The sequence below is a fragment of the Euprymna scolopes genome, unplaced genomic scaffold, assembly GCF_053919585.1.
Source record: "Euprymna scolopes isolate OS-2025 unplaced genomic scaffold, ASM5391958v1 sca212, whole genome shotgun sequence".
Classification (NCBI taxonomy): domain Eukaryota; kingdom Metazoa; phylum Mollusca; class Cephalopoda; order Sepiida; family Sepiolidae; genus Euprymna; species Euprymna scolopes.
In genome coordinates, this window is record NW_027633228.1 from 53,347 (window position 1) to 66,660 (window position 13,314).

Genomic DNA, 13,314 nt, shown 5'->3' on the forward strand with positions numbered 1-13,314 from the left:
GAAAAAACAATTTACCAATAATTGGAATATCTGAAAGGTAAGTGATAAAAATATTTTCTAACCCTTGCAATGGTTTGCCAACATAATCCAAACCTATAAAAGCACTGAATCCCACTCCAAAAATAGATAATGCTAGTCCTGAAGCAACCTGATTTGCACGTAACAATAAAGTTAATAAGGAAAAAGAGAGGGACATTAACATACCACTTAGCATTGCCATGATAAAGCCAACAAACAAACTTCCACTTTCCACTGTTCCTACAAACGCCGTCACCGCTCCAACTAACATCATTCCTTCAATCCCTAAATTAATTACTCCTGATTTTTCACATACTAGCTCACCAATACCTGCAAGCATAAGTGGAATACATGCTTGCACTGCAGCATAAATAATCACCACCAATAAATCAATCATTTCCGCTTAATACGATAATAAAGAATAAAATCAGAAGCCAACAAGCAAAATAATACCAATCCTTGAAAAACACTCCCTATAGATACCGGCAAGCCCAAGCTAATTTGTGCAGATTCTGCCCCAATATATATCAATGCCATAAATAGTGATGCAAAAATAATTCCAATAGGATGCAATCGCCCTAAAAAAGCCACAATAATAGCCGTAAAGCCATACCCTGGAGAAATCTTAGGAACAAGCTGTGAAATATTAGCAGATACCTCACTGATTCCAGCAAACCCTGCTAAAGCACCACCAATCAAGAAACTTAGCCAAACAATTTTTTTACTGCTATATCCAGCATACTTTGCTGCCATCGATGAATAGCCAGATACACGCAATTGAAAACCTAGTTGAGACTTCATAATTAATAAATAAACAAGAGGAACCATTGCTAAGGTGATCAAAGGTGTCATACTTAAACGAGTACCTTCTATCAAATAAGGATAAATCGCAGACTCGCTAAAATATACTGTTTGTGGAAAATTCATACCTGTAGGATCCTTTAATGGTCCATAAGTCAAATAATTAAGAATATGTTCTGCCACATAAACTAACATTAAAGAGGTAAGAATTTCATTAGTATGAAAATGATTTTTCAACCAAGCAGGAATGGATGCCCATATCATACCTCCAATACTCCCTGCAATAATCATAGCAGGAATAATGTACCACCCATTTTTTTTATAAAAATATAAAGCAATTAATGTGCCAAAAATTGCCCCCATAATCAGTTGCCCCTCTGCACCAATATTCCAAACATTGGCACGAAAGCCAATGGACAACCCTAAGGCAATGAGTGCTAAAATGCTTGCTTTACCAATTACTTCTGTGAAATCATATAAATTAGTAAGTGGGGAAATAAAAAAAATATAAAAGGTTTTTATCACATCATAGTCTAACAAGGACAACAATACCCCACTAATAACCATCATAGCAAGAAGTGATAGGAATGGCGGAATTAAGTTACTAAGAAGAGTTGGTTTAAAATCTCTTTTCTCGACACGATAATGCATCATATCAATAACTAGGGTTTTTTGTGGTATAAAAAAGATGGAGAAAAACAGTATAATCTAAACACTGTCACTATATGAGTGTAACAAGGAAATTGTTCCCCAATAAAGCTTCTACATCCAAACACTTCATTAGTAATAAAAAATTAGATTTACTGTACTAATTATACTTACACTTTCTGTACAAAATGGCTACGTAAACACCATGCACGTTGCACTTTTCATATCCTGTCTCATTAACTCAGTTCGCCCCTCTATTGGTATTGCCGCATTACGACTATTACAATCTACAGGAATTAATATTTGCATACCTAAAGAACAATCTTGCTGTGGACAACCTTCTTACAACAGCGGATACTACATGCAAGCACAAGAATTTGCTGAACGCACAATCAAACAATTTGAGAGATATGATTATATTATTGTTCCTAGTGGATCTTGTGCCAGTATGCTTAACAAACATTATCCCACACTTTTCTCCTCCACTAATTTCAGTAATACATACAAACATCAAGTAAACCATTTCTCATCAAAAGTTATTGAACTTTCTACATTTCTTCACAACATAATTAACTGGCAACCCAAACAACCATTTTCTATAAAAGAAACGATTACCTATCATGATAGTTGTGCAGGATTGCGTGAGCTGGGGATAAAATCAGCACCACGTCAATTGCTTAAAGCCTGTGGCATCACTGTGAAAGAAATGAAATACAGTGAAGAGTGTTGTGGTTTTGGTGGCACTTTTTCCATTAAATATCCAGATATTTCCATTCGTATGGCAGAGAATAAAATACATCATGCTAACAATAAAGGTGTAGATATATTGGCAATGGGTGATTTAGGATGCATGCTGAATATTGAAGGAAGATTAACCCGTCTACAGCATACAAACAAGCACCATACTCCTACTATAAAAGTTATGCATATTGCTGAAGTTTTAGCAAAATCTGAAGGATTAATTGAGTGATAAATTATGCAACACACCATTCATTTTAAAATATCCTCAACGCAAGCACTCAACAACAGCACCTTGCAAAAAAATTTGCAACACACAAAAGGACTTTTTGTCGATAAACGCAAGAAAGCTCTTGAAGAATTCCCACCCTTTGAAGATTTACGAACTCAAGCAGCACAGATTAAAGAATCTGTATTAAATAACCTTGATGAATGGCTCATTAAATTTGAACAACAAGCTCTTGAAAATGGCTGTGAAGTATTATGGGCCTCTGATGCCAATGAAGCCTGTAAGCTAGTTGCTGATATTTGTCAGCAAAACAACGCTAAAAAAGTCATTAAATCAAAATCCATGTTAAGTGAAGAAATTCGCCTAAATAACCACTTAATTAAGAATAATATTGAAGTAATTGAGACAGACCTTGGTGAATATGTTCTACAACTTGCTAATGAACCCCCTTCACATATCGTTGCTCCCATGGTACACATGAGCCGAAAACAGGTTGCAAATTTATTTAGCAAACACCACCAAACCCCTTATACAACTAACATTCAAAAACTTACTCTTGAGGCACGAAAACAACTACGCAAACACTTTCTTAGTGCAGATATAGGTATTACCGGTGCCAACTTTCTTATTGCTGAGACAGGATCAGCATTAGTGGTTGAAAATGAAGGAAATGCTCGCCTATGCATGAGTTTACCTAAAACACGCATTATTCTTTCTGGAATTGAAAAAGTTATTCCTAATGCACAAGCGGCAACATTAATGACTGCACTTTTACCACGCTCAGCCACTGGGCAAAAAATTTCAAACTACGTTAGCATAAGCACTAGAGTGCATCAAAAAACTGAAAAAGGAGAAGACGGACCTACCCGAGTGATATATATTTTGATTGATGCAGGACGTAGCCAACTCTTAAAAAAAGACACCAGAGATATGTTACGATGTATTCGTTGTGGAGCTTGTATGAATCATTGCCCCGTATATCAAAATATTGGTGGACACTCTTATGGCTGGGTATATCCAGGACCAATGGGTTCAGTATTAACCCCATACTACCTTGGTCTCAAGCAAGCAAAAGAACTCCCTTTTTCTGCCACCATGTGTGGAGCTTGTGATGAAGTATGTCCAGTGAAAATCCCACTCACTCGATTATTGCGAGATTTGCGCCATAAAATAACCCATAAAGAAGGCGGAAAAACTATCGAAAACTATCACTTTCTGCATGGAATTGGTTATGCAAAAAAAGATGGCGTTACCAACTTATTACCCGTTTCAGTCGTCTAATTCTACGAATTTTAGCTAATTCCTCCGGTGAGATTCATACAATCCCCGGACTTGTGTGGACAAAAACTCGCGACATATCAATTGATTCACCCTCACAAACCTTTATGCAGTGGTATGAAAAAAAGTACAAGTAAAGAAAGAATCTTACAGTCAATTAAAATTAGTCTTGGCAAATCTAAGCATATTTCTGCAACACAGAATCCCACTGCCCCAATAGTTGATTTTTCAATGCTACCCTCTCCTTCAAATGGTCCCTCTCTCCTTGAACGCTTTACTCATACTTCCTTAACTAATCAATGCAGCGTTGCTTATATTAATTCTAAAGAAGAATTACCTAATGCCGTGTACCAATACTTACATAAAAAGCAGCTTCCTTTCATCATATGGGGATGGCAAGAATTTAAAGAGCTAAACTGGAAGCAGCATGCTATAACCTTTCATGCAGAAAATATTGATAAATACACAGCAATAGAAAATACGGTTAGTCTCACAGGAGTTTCATATGCTATTTGCGATACTGGAACAATCCTTATCCAAAGCCACCCTAACAGACCACTTAGCAATAGCTTATTGCTGGAAACCCATATTGCCGTGGTAGAAGAGAATCAAATTCATTTCCACCTATCTGATATTCTAAACAACGAACTTATCAGCAATGAAAAACATGCACAAACCGTACTGATTTCCGGACCATCTAGAACCGCAGATATTGAGCAAACATTAGTATTAGGAGCTCATGGTCCTAAATATGTACACCTAATTATTATAAAAAACAACATTCAAATTTAAAACTCACCTATTCAAGCAATACTTTCTGTACAATTCATGAAAAAAACGTCTTATAATGGTAAGCAATGACAATTTTTGTAAATAATGTTTTACAAAAATAAAAAATGTCAATAACAATTCATCACTTTACATAAAATATAAAACATGGACAAACAAACGATACTGGAAGCTTTTAATTTTCGTCATGCATGCAAAAAATTTGATTCAAAAAAGAAAATACCAGAAGGTGATTTTAATTTTATTTTAGAAACTGCTAGACTGTCTCCAAGTTCATTTGGTTTTGAACCATGGCATTTTTTAATCGTACAAGATGCCGATAAGAGAGAAGAACTTAAAGAAATTTTTTGGGGTGGGCAAGGACAATTTCCAACAGCTAGTCACCTCATTCTTATCTTGGCTAAAAAAAGCCACTTTATGCGCTATGATAGTGATTACATTCACCACATAATGAAAGATGTACAAAAACTTCCAGAAGAAGTAATTGAAATAAAATCTGGTTTCTATAAAAAATTCCAAGAAGAAGATTTTAAAATCATTCAATCAGAACAGCTAATGGAAGATTGGGCAATTAGACAAACCTATATAGCATTAGGAAATATGATGACAGCAGCTGCTATGATTGGTGTTGATAGCTGTCCTATGGAAGGATATGATAAAGATAAGGTTGAGGATTTGCTTGATAAAAAGTTTGGGTTTGCTAGCAACGAATATGCCATCAGTTGTGCCGTTGCATTTGGTTACAGAGAGTCTGATCCGAAGCCAAAAACACGTCAAGAATTGTCAAAAATTGTAACCACCATATAAAACAGAACCACATAAAATAGAGAAATTGCCTGATTGTTGTTTTTTAAGAAAAGTATTCTTTGCTTGGTAGTTCATTATCTTCGCAAACCATTTAAAAAATCAACAATCAGCATTTTCTTTTTGCCACTAGGTTGAACTATTAAAGGGGTTATCCATGCATCTGCACAACGTATATGGAGCTTCTTTCTGTCTATCAATACCGTACCAATAGTTGATTGGGTAGCTAGTGCCTCATCATTAGTTAACATTGCCTCATAAATTCGAACATTTTGATCAAATATGGTTGTATAAGCTACAGGAACTGGATTAAAAGCACGAATTTTTTGCAAAATAATCTTTGCCGAATGATGCCAATTAATTTCAGCCTGCTCTTTATTTAGTTTGTGTGCATAACAAACTAAACTACCATCCTGTTTCTTAGCATTTTTTTGAAATAATTGAACATTCTCTAATGACTCTTTAAGCAATTTCTCTCCAAGAGAGGCGAGTTCTTGAGTAATTTCACCAGCATTTTTTTCTTTAATCTCAATCTCTTTTTGTAGCAATATCTCCCCATCATCTAGTCCCTCTCTCATTTGCATAATACTAATTCCTGTATATTTATCGCCAGCCTCAATTGCCCGTGTAATCGGTGCAGCACCACGCCAGCGTGGCAGTAAAGAAGCATGTACATTTATACATCCATATATAGGACTCATTAAAATAGATGAGCTTAAGAGTTGACCATAAGCCACCACCACCATTATATCCAGCGATAATGCTTGTAAAGTAGGCAATAATTCTTCAATTGAAGAAGGCTGATAAATGGGTATGCCATCAAATTGAGAGGCGGCTTCTTTTATAGCGCACGCTGTTAACTTTCTCCCCCTACCTGCTGCTCTATCTGGTTGACAAATCACAGCCACTAACTCATGCTCCTTTTCTAGCATTTGTAAACTTGGCACAGCAAAATCAGGTGTTCCAGCAAACGCAATTCTCATCAACTACCTCTTATTGATTTTTTAACATTTTTTTGCGCAAGCGACTACGTTTAAGCAAGGACAAATAGTCAATAAACAACTTTCCATTCAAATGATCTATCTCATGTTGTACACAAATGGCAGGTAAATCTTCTAATTCCACTTCAAAAGGATTACCGTTTTCATCTAAAGCTGAAACTTTTAACATTTTAGAACGCGTGATTTTTGCACGATATTCGGGAATAGACAAACATCCTTCCTCATATTCAATTGTCTCATCAGATTTTTCAATAATTTCAGGATTAATAAATACTTTTGGCAGATGCACTATTTCTGGAAATTCCATGACAAAAATACGCTCTAACTTTCCTACCTGAACACCCGCTATACCAATCCCTTGATGATGCCTCATGGTATTTAACATAAGCTTTGCCAAATCTCGTGTCTGATCACAAAAGGTAACAATTTCCTGACTGCGTTGGCGAAGTAAAACTTCTTCACCAGGGGTAATAAACAATATCTAAAATTTTATCTTTACTCATTGTTTTTTATAAAATTCTATAAAAGTACTCTATTTATCATTAGGATAAATAACTAATGTAGCTGGACGCCCTTTATGACCTTCTGCTTCAAAATCTTCAGTCATGATGTTGTAACGAATAAAACGTCCATTAATACGATTTTTCTTGTGTATCACTTCAGGTTCACCCCCAGATAAATCAAGCCAACCATTCTTTACATCATAAATAATCTTATTCGCACGAGCCTCTAAAAATTGCTTTTTATCACGATTATGAAGATATACAGGATTTCCCTCTGCATGCAAAGATTGTATCTGTGAATCCAATGAGGTTATTTTTAATTTTTCGGCATTAATGCTCAGTGTTGCTTGTTTAACAATTACCTTGCCAGAATATATTGCTATATGATTACCACTGCTATTTTTTTTCAACTGAACCTTATCCGCTTGAATGGTAATAGGTGCTGTTGATGAAAAACTCATTGCCGAAGAAACTTTTTTCTCCGTTGCTTGAGTTTGTGCAAATAACAGATTACAAACCAACCAAAAGACACATAAAATTAGGTTAATTTGTGTATTTTTTTCCATACTTAAAATGACGTATAATTTCATCCCACTTACCTTGTGAGCATAATATTTTTTCACAAATCTCACGCACCGCTCCCTGACCTCCTACACGTTCAAGCACAATGTGTGCAATCGCTTCCACTTCTTTTTGAGCATCAGCAACGGCAACTGCTACACCTACCTCACTCATTACACCTAAATCAATCAAATCATCACCAACATACAAAATATGCTGCATTGACAAGCCCAACTCATCTGCTAATTTCTGCATGGTATTTTTCTTATCTGTAATACCTTGATAATAGTATTTAATACCTAGATTTTCATGCAATCTCGCTTCTGCAGAAACGGATTTACGACCGGTAATCACTGCCACCTCAACCACCATACTCCATTAACAATTTGATACCTAATCCATCACGTGCATCAAATGCTTTATGCTCAATCCCCTCATCATTAAAATATAATTTTGCATCGGTAAGTACACCATCTACATCAAAGATAGCCAATTTAATTTGTGATAATTTTTTATCAATGTCCATTAAAACATTACTCATTTTCTCTAATCAATAACAAACAGGCTTTGCGTGACTCATCTTGCACAATATTCCACACATTACATGCAGCTGATAAAGACATAGTTTCACAAGCAATACCGTATTGAGATAGTTGAAAAAACATAGATTGCTTGGTCAAAAATAAATATTTTTCCACGCTAAAAGGCTCAATTCCTATCAAGATAAGTTGTGGTTGCATAAGAATAATCGGTTGCAAACTCTCTTCTGTGATTTCTGCATGATTCTTTATATGCCATAAAGATATTTTGTCCTCACAAATATATAAACTATTTTTATAACGTTTACCATCAATAATGACAACGTCGGATAACACTTCATCAACAACTATTCCTTGATTCTCTATCTTGTTTAGCTCCATAATTCATCCGATAAACTTATCTACTCACCATCTAATTGTATGAGAAAAACAAGTAAAATATATAACATGACTGCATCAAATAACACTAGCACACCTGATCATAAAAGTTTTGTACAAAGCTTAAGAGTTGCCTCATCTTATATTGTTGACTATCAAAATAAAGCATTTATTATTGTTCTTAATGAGCGTGTTTTAACAGATAATAATGCCCTACAATTTATTGAGGATTTATTATTATTACATCGCATTGGCAACTCCCTTATTTTCATTCCTGATCTAATCAAGATTTTAATCAACCTATTGATGAAAATTTGCGGGATGACTTTATTGCCTTAGAACAGAAATTATGGAATCAATTTCAAGCTGCATGGTTTAAGTATAATCAAAAGGCTGATGTGATTAAAAGCAATCTCTTACAAGTACGTCCCAAAGGCGTTAAAAATGGAAGAGATTATCTCTATGCTGCCAACGTTCAGGGTATTTCCACCCATCAACTTCAACAACTTTTAGAGCAAAGATGGGCAGTTTGGCTATCTTCTTGGGGACATTCTTTTTCTGGTATTCCCTACATTTTAAATGCTACAGATATTGCTATTATTACAGCAAAAAACCTATCCTGTGATAAACTTATTTATCTTGATGATAATAACGCTTGGCTTGATGTTGAAAGTGACCTAAAAAACCCCAACAATCTTTCTCTTTCTCAAGCAAAAAAAATACAAACAAACAATACAGAAGCTGATAAAATTCTCAAAATTGGTATTAGTGCATGCCAAAATGCTATTCAGCGCTTTCACTTTCTCAACATCAAACAAGATGGTGCATTAATTTGTGAGCTATTTACCCGTGATGGCTTTGGCTTATTGATTTACAATGATGTTTATGATGAATTAATCAATGCTGATGAGACCTGTACCAACGACATTATAGAACTAGTAAATATGTTGAGCGAGAATGGTAGCATCCTTTATCGAGATAAATTGTTTTTAGAAAAGCATTTATCTGATTTCTATGTCATGCGTCGTGAAAAAAAAGTCATTGCTTGCGTGGCACTGCATTCAATAAATAATGAACACAGTCTATCTTCACAAACTGAAATTGCTGAGATTGCTTGCTTAATGGTACATCCAGAATATCAATCAATGGGAATTGCTAGCCAACTTATTCAGCATGTTATTCGACAAGCAAAAAAACGAAAAATAAAACGTCTTATAGCCCTTACTGTTGAAGCACAAGGATGGTTTCAACGTCATGAGTTTAAAAAAATCAGTCCAGAAAAACTTCCAAAAATTAGTAATAAAATCTACGATAGACAAAGAAATTCTACTATTTACTATCGTGAAATATAATCATGTCTAATGAGCAAAATGAGATTAAAAAACGCTTTCGTCGTTTTTTACCTGTGGTTGTTGATATAGAAACTGGAGGCTTAGACCATCATCAAGCACCTATTTTAGAAATTGCTATACAATTTCCTTGAAATGGATGAAGGAATCTTACATCTTAATGATTACATGCATTATCACATCAAACCCTTTGAAGGGGCAGTTATCGATCCTGATTCACTTGAATTTATTGGTTATGAAGCCAAGCATGTCGCCAACGAACAAAAACACGAGCTTGAAGCATTTAGTATTATCTGCGAAACAATAAAAAAACGAGTCATAAAAGAAAGTTGTACACGAGCCATCTTAGTTGGACACAATGCTCATTTTGATTTAACTTTTTTTAATGCAGCTATTGATCGATGTCAACTTAGCTCACCTTTTCATCGATTCAGCACCCTCGATACCGTAAGTTTATCGGCATTACTCTATGGTCATACAGTTTTATGTCAATCCTGTCAATTAGCAGATATTGAATGGGATAATAAACAAGCACACAATGCTTTATATGACTGTCAACAAACTGCACATCTATTCTGCAAAATAGTCAACCAAGCAAAGGAACTCTACAGTATAAACAGCAATTATTCCACACATGAAGCTTAAGCTTTTAAAAATTATTCGACAAACTCATTGGAAGCTACTTAAACCTCACCCTTTCCACCCCTGCTCCTATCCTCTCCACAGCACCATTAAACCCGCAGAAAATTGCAGTAATCAAACTCTCTGCAATGGGTGATGTCTTGTGTTTGATGCCTGCCATAAAAATGCTAAAAACATGGCTTCCTGATGCAGAAATCACTCTCATTACCACTCAACGTTCCAATCCAAAACTTTTTCAAAATTTACAATTTTTAAAAAAAATTGACCTACTGCCGATTTCACCTTTTTTGTTAGTTAAATTTATCTGGAAATTTAGAAAAAAAATTATGATCTATGCATTGATGCTGATCAATACTACAATCTCTCTACATGGCTAGCATTACAATGCCAATACTCTGTTGGATTTCACACTCCGGTCAAACCTAAACGATTAACCCTATCATTGACCTACGATGTATGGGATAATGAAAAAAAGCAATTTTTAAAGCTCATTGCTTTTGGCTACCGATAACGATATCCCAGAAAATTTTGATGCCTCCTTACCTGAGCTTTTATCAGAGGATGCAATTAATCATGCCAAAAAACACCTCCTTCCCTACCTAAAAAAAGAAAAAGGGATTGTTATTTATCCCGGATCAAGTGGCAATGCTAATTTTAGGCGCTGGTCTCTGCCTAATTTTAAAGAAACTATTGAAAAACTCTGCAAATTAAAATATGAGGTATACATTGTTTGGTGGACCAGATGAACTGGCTATCAAAGATGAATTTTTAACACTCACCACAACCTATCAAAATTGTCATAATTTCATTGGTAAACTTGAACTCACTGAGTTACTTTACTTCATGCAAAAAAATGTATCTTTGTTTGTGGGAAATGATGCAGGATTGTTACACATTGCTGAGGCTGCTGGTGTACCGATTATTGGTATATTCGGACCCAATATCTATAGCAAATGGGGTTCAATTAACCCACAATCTACAGGTATTGAAATTCCTGTAAAAAGCCTAAGTTGTCGACCTTGTATTATTAATTCAATTGGACAAATCCCTGATCAATGTCTACGAGGAGATCTTGCCTGTTTGCAACGCATCACCCCACAAAAAGTACTCTATGAAATTAAGAAAGCACTATAAAATCTAACAAAAATTGAAAGCCTGTAAATCAAAAAGTAAAATATGGTTTTTACATAATCCCTAAAAAACAGAATATTAACGATTAAGATGCACCCTCAATACTCTCTTCTTTAGGATTTTTTACCATATCTATTTTCCTCAGGTGTACCTTCTAAAAACATAAATATCAATAGCACAATCCAACCAATAATTGGAATAAGTACAATAAATAACCACCAACCGCTATGATCTCTATCATGTAAGCGTCGAACGGTCACAGCAAGATATGGAATTAATATAAACAAACCATAAAGCAATGAAACAATGCCTACACTACCTGAAATTTTTTCAATAAGAGCAATAATAAAAATAATAATGAAATTAACTAAAGCAAATATCCAATATTCCTTTCTTCTTGCTCGACCTCGAAATACTCCATACTTCCTAATTACTTCTAAATACCAATTCATACTTTCTCCTTTTGTTGTGTTCTCCTAAATATTTAAAAAATGACAAGAGGTTTAGAAAATAATAATTGCACAAATACAACTCTAACTTTCTGTAATTACTGCAAAAAAAAACAAGAATTTGAACTAATTTACAGATTCTAACTTATTTCCGCATCAAAGTAACTATTTTTCCACTTTACACTCATTTGAATGCATGTAAATCAAAGAGAATGCACTCGTCTAATAAAATATCATGTATTAAAAACATACCCTATAGAGAAAGAACCATATACATGAGGTTCTTTCTGAGTAACATACCTCTCACTTTCCCTAACAGCACCAAGGTTCATTTTGAAATCGAAAACAAGAATAGTTAACAATACCGAAGAAACTGAAACATAATCTTTCTTTTCAACGGCGTATTTATAAGAACTGTTATTCCCTTCTAAGGTACTATCTTTTGAGACGCTCAAAAATTCCTGATTTAAGGTAACGAACATGGAAAATTTTAGATAAAGAATTTTTTAATGAAAACCCGGGAACATTAAAACCAAATTGACTCTCAAGAGAAATAGAAGTATTTCTAAAAAAAGGTCCATACTCAACCCTAATACTTGGATAAAGAGCATAATAATTTGAAAAATTATTATATAACCCTAATTTAAGATTAGTTTGATAGCCATCTTTATTTGATATTTGGCTACTCCATCCATGTGAAGTAGCTGCATTTATATCAGCATCTGTTGGATCTTTCCCTATCGCCTTGCTTCTTCTTTTAGCGAGTTCACTATGAATAGTGTTTTGAATAAACTCACCATATAGTTGATCGCCAGTTTTCGCTATATACAAACCTAAATCAACACGTATCCAATCATTAAAAGTATCTCTCCATATTCCCCCTATTTGTTCATAAGCCGCATAAGGACGTTCTCCATTAATTGGCGTGAGTGTACTTTTATCAGTTGGAGTATACAGTTTGTATTGATAGTCAAAAGCAAAGTTGTTAAAGCCAAGATAAATGCCTGCTCCTCCTGTATATTCATCATCTGTTCTAAAAGGTGCATCATTATCTGTACTAAAGGCAAGCTCTGCCCCAAACGAAATGCTATAAAAAAATAACAGTATTAAAAAAGTAAAAATTCGATAAATCATAAATTTAATTAGCTTGTGAAAAATAAATACAAAAAACAACCCATAAAATAATTATCAAACTCTTTACAACACCAAAAATTTTAAAAAAAAAGCTCGCTAATCAAATAAACTAACGAGCTTTTTATAATTGGCTAAAACCAGATAGAATCTTATGAATGAGACAGACGCTTACATCATGCCGCCCCATTCCACCCATTCCACCGTCCATGCCACCAGGCATAGCAGGTGCAGCTTCTTTTTTAGGAAGATCCGCAATGGCTGCTTCAGTTGTAATAAGAAGCCCTGCAATGGATGCTGCATTTTGGATAGCATTACGTGTAAC

The 13,314-nt window shown here is 34.8% G+C and overlaps 7 protein-coding genes across 7 annotated transcripts; 5 read left to right on the plus strand and 2 right to left on the minus strand.

The window, feature by feature from the left end:
* The first annotated feature begins 1,672 nt into the window (after positions 1–1,672).
* Positions 1,673–2,437, plus strand: LOC145273863 (lactate utilization protein A 2-like). Its single transcript, XM_080127169.1, has one exon. The coding sequence runs from the start codon at positions 1,673–1,675 to the stop codon at positions 2,435–2,437; it is 765 nt and encodes a 254-aa protein (XP_079983295.1).
* Positions 2,438–2,443: 6 nt separating this feature from the next.
* Positions 2,444–3,715, plus strand: LOC145273864 (lactate utilization protein B-like). The gene has a single exon (XM_080127170.1). The coding sequence runs from the start codon at positions 2,444–2,446 to the stop codon at positions 3,713–3,715; it is 1,272 nt and encodes a 423-aa protein (XP_079983296.1).
* A 1,236-nt stretch (positions 3,716–4,951) lies between these two features.
* LOC145273865 (putative NAD(P)H nitroreductase YfkO) lies at positions 4,952–5,308 on the plus strand. The gene has a single exon (XM_080127172.1). The coding sequence runs from the start codon at positions 4,952–4,954 to the stop codon at positions 5,306–5,308; it is 357 nt and encodes a 118-aa protein (XP_079983298.1).
* A 74-nt stretch (positions 5,309–5,382) lies between these two features.
* LOC145273866 (methionyl-tRNA formyltransferase-like) lies at positions 5,383–6,288 on the minus strand. Its single transcript, XM_080127173.1, has one exon. The coding sequence runs from the start codon at positions 6,286–6,288 to the stop codon at positions 5,383–5,385; it is 906 nt and encodes a 301-aa protein (XP_079983299.1).
* Positions 6,289–6,298: 10 nt separating this feature from the next.
* LOC145273867 (peptide deformylase-like) lies at positions 6,299–6,679 on the minus strand. The gene has a single exon (XM_080127174.1). It carries the CDS (start codon positions 6,677–6,679, stop codon positions 6,299–6,301), a length of 381 nt encoding a protein of 126 aa, XP_079983300.1.
* Positions 6,680–8,356: 1,677 nt separating this feature from the next.
* LOC145273868 (amino-acid acetyltransferase-like) lies at positions 8,357–9,639 on the plus strand. Its single transcript, XM_080127175.1, has 2 exons — positions 8,357–8,477; positions 8,576–9,639. Exons 1-2 carry the CDS (start codon positions 8,357–8,359, stop codon positions 9,637–9,639), a joined length of 1,185 nt encoding a protein of 394 aa, XP_079983301.1.
* Positions 9,640–9,771: 132 nt separating this feature from the next.
* LOC145273870 (ribonuclease T-like) lies at positions 9,772–10,281 on the plus strand. Its single transcript, XM_080127176.1, has one exon. The coding sequence runs from the start codon at positions 9,772–9,774 to the stop codon at positions 10,279–10,281; it is 510 nt and encodes a 169-aa protein (XP_079983302.1).
* Positions 10,282–13,314: the final 3,033 nt, after the last annotated feature.

Excerpts from the sequence above, each read along its gene's own strand:
- LOC145273863 (XM_080127169.1), top strand. The coding sequence starts at position 1,673 with ATGCACGTTGCACTTTTCATATCCTGTCTCATTAACTCAGTTCGCCCC.
- LOC145273864 (XM_080127170.1), top strand. The coding sequence starts at position 2,444 with ATGCAACACACCATTCATTTTAAAATATCCTCAACGCAAGCACTCAAC.
- LOC145273865 (XM_080127172.1), top strand. The coding sequence starts at position 4,952 with ATGAAAGATGTACAAAAACTTCCAGAAGAAGTAATTGAAATAAAATCT.
- LOC145273866 (XM_080127173.1), bottom strand. The coding sequence starts at position 6,288 with ATGAGAATTGCGTTTGCTGGAACACCTGATTTTGCTGTGCCAAGTTTA.
- LOC145273867 (XM_080127174.1), bottom strand. The coding sequence starts at position 6,679 with ATGAGGCATCATCAAGGGATTGGTATAGCGGGTGTTCAGGTAGGAAAG.
- LOC145273868 (XM_080127175.1), top strand. The coding sequence starts at position 8,357 with ATGACTGCATCAAATAACACTAGCACACCTGATCATAAAAGTTTTGTA. Across the intron at positions 8,478-8,575 it reads TATTATTGTTCTTAATGAGC|ATTTTAATCAACCTATTGAT; the intron begins GTGTTTTAACAG and ends GATCTAATCAAG.
- LOC145273870 (XM_080127176.1), top strand. The coding sequence starts at position 9,772 with ATGGATGAAGGAATCTTACATCTTAATGATTACATGCATTATCACATC.